This window comes from Trichogramma pretiosum, unplaced genomic scaffold (assembly GCF_000599845.2).
Source record: "Trichogramma pretiosum strain Unisexual culture from Peru unplaced genomic scaffold, Tpre_2.0 scaffold67, whole genome shotgun sequence".
Lineage (NCBI taxonomy): Eukaryota > Metazoa > Arthropoda > Insecta > Hymenoptera > Trichogrammatidae > Trichogramma > Trichogramma pretiosum.
This window is the reverse complement of record NW_019641691.1, coordinates 165,894-173,396: the sequence shown is the minus strand read 5'-3', so window position 1 is coordinate 173,396 and position 7,503 is coordinate 165,894. Positions and strand designations below refer to the sequence as shown.

The 7,503-nt window shown below is 41.6% G+C and overlaps 1 protein-coding gene across 1 annotated transcript; it reads left to right on the top strand.

Moving 5' to 3' along the window:
- Positions 1 to 2,333: 2,333 nt before the first annotated feature.
- LOC106657751 lies at positions 2,334 to 6,487 on the top strand. The gene is made up of 5 exons (XM_023461880.1): positions 2,334 to 2,651; positions 2,920 to 3,667; positions 3,763 to 5,279; positions 5,486 to 5,893; positions 6,479 to 6,487. Exons 1-5 carry the CDS (start codon positions 2,334 to 2,336, stop codon positions 6,485 to 6,487), a joined length of 3,000 nt encoding a protein of 999 aa, XP_023317648.1.
- Positions 6,488 to 7,503: the final 1,016 nt, after the last annotated feature.

The following is a 7,503-nucleotide window of genomic DNA, read 5'->3' as shown; positions in this document are numbered from 1 at the left end:
GTCTTGTTCTCTCGTGCGGCCAAATTTGGATCATTCCGCGACTCTCTCTAATGATTAATTATCAATTTTTAATATCAATTAGCGGAATAAGCAGGAGAAGCTGCGCTACTGCAACCGAGTCTTCGAGTAGAACAAGCTGCTCCTAAGCGTGATTAGTCCAGTGCACTTAGCTGGAAAATGCCTGCCAAAAATTTTTAGCAGCAAGCGGCCTACACCACCTTGTAGAGGGTGTCCGTGGGAACATGTGGGTGAGTTTAGTTGTCATTTGGACAATAACTTTTTTTTTATTAAGGGGGGGGGTATAGTATTTTTCGCAAAAATATTCAAGAGTATTCAGTTTTTAAGCCAATCCGAGCAAAATTAACCAAGATATGACCATTTTAATGCACGTGTAAAGAAAAAGGAGGACTAGACCTCAAATTTTTTAAACGCATTTACTGAATATATATTGATACTGAATAATATATTTTGAAATCTATGACAGATACAGTTATGCTCCCGCGAGAAAAAATGTAGGAAATTTAATCACTTTTTCAACGAATTTAGTTTCATTCCGATCGGATAAGTATTTTCTGAGAAAAATAGGAAAACGTGTGGAAAAACGTGGTTTTTGGCCAAATTTTCAAAAATTCACAGCTCCTTCAATTTTTGGATTTAAGAAACGAAATTTCGCAAAAAAGTAGCTCTTATCAGGTAACTGGAACTTGTATTCTGTGAGACTTATAGTTTTCAAGTTATTTATTTAGTAATTTTTTTGCAAAAAATCGCGTCTTCAGTTCTTCGCTGGAAAAATCTTTCACAGTTAACTTAAGAAGTTTTTCCCAATGAATTTGAAAACTAGAATTTTAAACCTTTAAAACGTACATCTCGTTTTTTCAATCTTACACTCAAAAGTATGAAAAAAACGCTCCCAAATTTTTCGAATTTTCGCGAAAATCCCATCCGTCAGGCAGACAGAAGGTCGGAGTAGGGTAATACGAACGATAGGTAAGTTTACATTAATTACATTACATCGTTTACATTACTAATTCTCATACAAACAATCATTTTATTTAATAAATTATATATAAGATAATCTATATAAAAGAAAAAAAACTTTTCATGCTTTGCTGATGACTTGAAAATAAACGACGCGTCGTTGACGTTGTTGTCTTGGGTTCTGCGCTCGTCTACGTAGTCTTCTGCAACAATTGATACCTGTTGAATATAATAACATAATACATGAATAAGGAATATTTATAATTAACAAAAGCAATAAGTACCATTGTTACGAATGCGATATACATTGGCCTGCACTGCAGGTTGATTTCGGAGTTGCTGTGGAATTTGTATTATATTGTCACCATCTCTGAATAGATCGCGATGAAATTGAAATCGTTCATTAAGTTGCATAGCCTCCCCTAGTCTAAAAATTGGAGTCATGATTTACACCGATATTCATGGACAATTCTTGATTAAATCCATGTTCCAATTTTGCGACGGCTTTGACGTCCATTGGATGAATATTTCTAAATCGGTTGTTGTAATTTTTACCAACCAGGTTTTACCCCACTGTTACAAACTGCATCGGGTTTATATATGCCAACGAGTACGTCCTCCAGGCTAAAAGCAAAAAAAGGCGATTAATTGAAGAAAATACATAAAATAAGAAAAATTAATTCATTATAACATAACTCTAGTGAATACCTTATCCTTGAATTCTGTCTCGTTTTTTAATTGTCTCCTAACGGCAAGGCTATTTTCCATTGAATTAAAAGTGACCCATTCCCGTTGAAATAATTCTTTCAATTTGCAAAGCCATCTCCAAAACGGTGGGTATTCGCCCAATCTATGTAGCAACACGCTATGGTAGCTTTCTATCGAATTGTTCGTTTGGGTAGAAGCTCCGAAAACAGAAAAATTAGATGGCCTCGCTCGATTAAACCAGAAGTTTCTCATATAAGAGATGAAATCTGCTTAGTGATTTCATGGCTTGCTTTTTCTACAAGATTATTGAATGTATCTACTATCATCATTTTCTCTCACGAAGTCAGATAAATTGAATCGGTATATCTTTCCATGGAGACACTGAAAAAAAATGTAACTGTTTAGTATGCTGATAATGATTATATTTCATCTTCGCTCTCCATACATTACAAGTGTAGATGTCCTCGACATGCTAGATTCACACGAGTTTCAGAGTCTCAGTATTGCCAAAAAACGAGCGGGAGGGGGAGCTATGTGTTCCACTCGCTCTCCCGGCTCGCGTCTGCCTCAGTTTGTTTCTCGTGCGCACAGGAGACGCACGAAGTTTTGTGGAAGTCCCGAAAGAGAGTTTTTTTTCAAAAGTAAAAATGGGTAAGGCAAGAAAGGAAAAGAGAGAGAGAAAAAGCAAGGAGGAGGACGAGATATCTGCCGTCGAGGAGATGATGAAATTGCGCAAGAAGATGGAAAAAATGTGCGAAAAAATGGATGCTCTACAAAGCAAGGTTAAGTTGACCGATGACGATGCATTTCACGACGCCGAAGCTGAGAAAGAAAACGGCTCGTCGAACATTCAAACGCAGAAAGATACTGCAACGCTTACGGATGAAAAGGAGGACGGCAAGCTCGCAGAAACCAACAAAGATGAGGACACGGAAATCTCGAAAGATGAAGAATGGTTAAACATTGTAAGTATCCATTTGTTACAGTCCAGGTTACGGCGCGCGCGCAAACAATGGATTGTAGCCAAAATCGCAGCACAAGATGGCGCGTGCTCGAGCAGTTGCCGAGACGCTCATGTCTGTACGCGTGACAGAAAAGCATCAAAAACAATGTGTGCACGAGTGGCACATAACCTCGAGCGTTCTGAAAAGGCGCAATAACCAACAAACAGCGAACGGTGACAACGCGTACTGATGGGTCGCGCATCTTTTTTTTTTTTTTCTGTTTGTGCAGATCGGAGATGATCCAACGGTCCCCAAATCAATGCAGATGGTTGTGAAGCCGGAATTGACTAAAATATGGAAATTCTACTGCCGCGAGGGAATGAAGGCCGAGGAGGAGAAAGCTCTCATGGAGAAGTACGCGAGTATCCCGGAGTTCAAAGCTCCAATTCTCAACCCTCAAATTGCCGCTACAATGAAAGACGCGGCAAAGAAACGTGACGCACACATGGTCACCATACAGGACATATCAAGCCTGGCCTTGTCTATTGCTGGCTCGCTCATAACTAATATTTATGAGAACAGGCACGAGGGTATGGACATAACGGACATATTGGAACCGTTGAAGGATGTCGGCAGCCTCATTGCCATACAAATGAACCGTCAATCGGCTAACCGAAAAGCATTTATCGAACCTGGGCTGAGCAAAGAAACTATGGAGCTACTGAAGGACACCAAAATAGATGAGTACTTGCATGGCAGTGACTTATCGACCAAAATTAAGGAGAACAAAGCGCTCACAAAAGAGAGTGTAGAATTGGTGAAAAAGACTCCACCAACTACGGCCAACTCACAAAAAACGGTAAACTACAAGACCCCATACAAGACGCAGCTTCGCCAGAGCATGGGGTCTTATACACAGCGAGGCGCACAGGCGAAACCAAAATTCTCCTTCAGAGGAAAGCAGCAGTACGTGAACCACAGGAACCAAGGATCGCAGAACCGGTCGAGCTCGTCCACTCAGGCACAAAAGCCGTATCGCAAGTAGTAAGTAAGGCAGCCGGCAGACTGCAACAATTCTATAGCGAATGGCAAAAAATTACGGATGACAAATTTTTGCTCAACATCATAAAAGGCTACAAAATCGAATTCGACCAGGTCGTTCCAAAAAAGTCGAAAATAAATAAAAAATACCGTGTCGACAACGAGATGAACAAAAGAATAAAAAATGCCATTCGTGAGTTGGAAGAAAAAGGAGCCGTAGTAAAATGCCTTGAAAGGGACGATCAAGTCCTGTCTCCGTATTTTTTGAGGAAGAAACCAAATGGTACAGACAGATTCATACTAAATCTTAAGTGGCTGAATCAATTCATCAAAAAGAGACACTTCAAAATGGAAGACTTGAGAACTGCCACTCAACTAACCAGTAAGAACGATTACCTTGCATCAATCGACATAAAAGATGCGTACTTCCTAGTTGCACTGCATAAAGATAGTAGGAAATACGTAAGATTTACCTTCGAAGATGAGACATATGAATTCGTCTGCTTAGCGTTTGGTCTCTCCTCTGCGCCATACGTATTCACGAAGTTAATGAAAGCTCCTATCAAAATACTCAGAACAGCAGGCTACACTAATGTGATATACCTTGATGACTACCTGGCCATAGAAAATACGCCAGAAAAATGCAGCAAAAACATTAATGCAGCATTGAACTTATTTACGTCCCTTGGACTAATTATCAACCATGAAAAATCAGAGCTGACTCCTGTCCAAAGGTGCACTTTCCTCGGCATGGAAATCGACACTGCTCGCTATTGTGTTCAATTGCCCCGGAAAAAGATGGAACATATACACGCGCTCATTGAGACTTATTTGAACATGAAATCATGCTTCATTCGGTCGTACGCTGTACTGATCGGCACACTAATATCATGCTGTCCAGCCGTCGAGTATGCGTGGCTCAACACGAAAATTTTGGAAAAAGAAAAAATTTTCGAATTGATATGGAACAACTATCGCTACGACGCAATTATGCACATATCAACAGAGGCGAAAGAAGAACTCGGATGGTGGAAAAGTAATATAAAAATTCGAGTAAACTATATAAAAGATGAGCAATACGACATAACAATTTTCACGGACGCATCCTCGACGGGCTGGGGCGCAACCGACGGGAAGCGAAAAATCTTTGGTAGTTGGTCGGCAGACGAGCGAAAAGAACACATTAATTTTTTGGAGCTTCTTACAGTAAAAATTGCTCTACAAGAGCTAGCTCACGATTCGGAAAACGCCCGAATACTACTGAGAATTGACAATACCACAGCCATCTCATACGTCAATAAGATGGGGGGCGTACGGGTTGACAAGCTCAGCAGGCTAGCCCGCGAAATTTGGCAATGGGCAGAAAGCAAGGAAATATATCTCTTTGCGTCGTATATTGCCTCAAAAGAAAATGTCGTGGCCGACCAACTATCAAGAATTACGCAGCGCGACATCGAATGGGAGTTAAACAATAAGTGGTTCGATATAATCGCAAAAGCCTGGGGCACCCCACAGATCGATCTATTCGCGACATCGAAAAATAAAAAATGCAGAAAATTCATATCGTGGAAACCGCAAAAAGGCGCTATTTGCATTGACGCATTTACGGTAAATTGGGCAGAACTTAATTTCTACGCGTTTCCACCGTGTTCCATGATACTAAAAACACTAGCAAAAATAAAAAAGGAAACCGCATCTGAAATCTTAGTCGTGCCACTTTGGACGAGTCAGCCCTGGTTCCCGCTGTTCGAATCACTCGCAACAGAAACAATAATATTCGAGCCTAATGAAAAAATGTTGTTGTCACCTTGCAGATCGATACATCACCCGCAAGCTCATCATCTCCGCCTGATTGCCGCCAAAGTGTCAGGCAAGCGCTGATAGCAAGAGGAGCTCCAGAGGAAGCGACGGAGATCATGATAGCTTCGCTGTCAAACGCAACGCTTCGACAATACAGCGGAGCACTTAAAAAATGGAATAATTATTGTTCGAACAAAAATATCAACATCAACGACATCAACAAGTACAATCTTCTTGGGTTCTTGACAGAAAAATACAAAGACGGTGCGTCACATGGAACATTGAACTCGCACCGCAGTGCCTTGTCATTATTATCAAATAATAAAATAGGAGATCATCCAGACATCACCAGATTTATGAAAGGTGTACACAAATTACGGCCAGCTAGGCCCAAATATGCATTTACTTGGGACGCCGGCACAGTAATTGAACACCTAAAAACATTAGATTGTACAAGCTTAAAATTAATAACATACAAAACGGTAATGTTGATCGCGTTAAGCACAGCTCAAAGAGCACAAACAATTTCATTAATAAAACTAAATAATATTAAAGAGGTTAGTAAAGGATTAATAATAATGATAAGCGATACTGTAAAAACCTCAGGGCCCGGAAAAGAGCAGCCATTGTTACACCTGCCTACTTTTCCGGAACAGCCAAATATTTGTGTTGCGACCACAATTAAAGAATACATAAAGTTAACCAGCCAATTTCGAGGCGATAATCAGCACTTATTTATCAGCTTAAATCCCCCGTACAAAAGCGTGGGAGCAGAAACAATAAGCAGGTGGCTTAAAAAGTGTTTAGAATTATGCGGGATAAATACTCAAACATTTAGCGGTCACTCGACCCGCCACGCCGCAAGCTCGAAAGCTAATGAGAAAGGCATCGATATAGACACCATACGCCGAACGGTCGGCTGGTCAAAAGGATCGCAAACATTTGCTAAATTTTATAAACGTCCGATTGTATCAGATAAATTTGAATTCGCAAAAACTGTATTCCAGATTGAATAAAATATGTAGTTTTTTATGTAATAAAACAATAAACCTTACTCACAAAACTATATATATTTTTTGCCGAATAGCGCTGAACAACTACACTTGTAATGTATGGAGAGCGAAGATGAAATATAATTGAACGATCAAACGATCTCCTCCGGAGTGAAGTTCGATCGAAATTATATAAAGCTTCGCTCTCCATACATTACTCCCGCCGCGAAAACCCACCCCCGTAAAGAGAATACAGGCAAAAAATGAAAAAGTAATACTCTGAATACTGAGGCAGACGCGAGCCGGGAGAGCGAGTGGAACACATAGCTCCCCCTCCCGCTCGTTTTTTGGCAATACTGGGACTCTGAAACTCTGATATACGCCAACGACACGAGACTCCTGCGTGCGTATCCCCACTCCGCCACTTGGCCGCTGCCGGCTCGCGCGCCGACCGGCCAGCGGTATAAAAGACAGCGCCGATTCGATTCGGCACGCAGTTCCACTCCTGGACTTTCCGGAGTCGGATCTCGCTCGCCCGCGAGAGCTTGGCCTAGGGAACGTTAATAAACCTGAGTTAAACACATATACTCAATCTTATTATTTCTCGCTCCTTTCCAAGCCTCCTTCCCACTTCTTGCGCTGGGAAGCTTCACTAGCGACCGCTAGGTGGCGCAGCGCCGGCACCCACAAGCGACTTATCCCCGCCAGGGCTTAAGTATCGGCCACTTCGAGCCTCGATCTTTCCCATTCAGCGAGTGCGGCCTGGACTTTCCGGCCACAACTGACCAGCAAGGCCAAGACAAATTCATCGCAGAGTCACCGCAGCCAAGTTTACGAGCTCAACGGGGTTTCCAACCTTCTGTTGCAGAGTTGACTACGGAACAACATCGGATCTCGGCTACCACCCGATCCACATCAATCACCAACTAAACAATTTGGAACTTGTACACGCCAACTCGGCCTCGGTCCTTTTCAGGACCATCTCACGTAGGATTTCGAAAGACCTCGAACTTTTGCTAAAGATCGAGACTAACCGACTT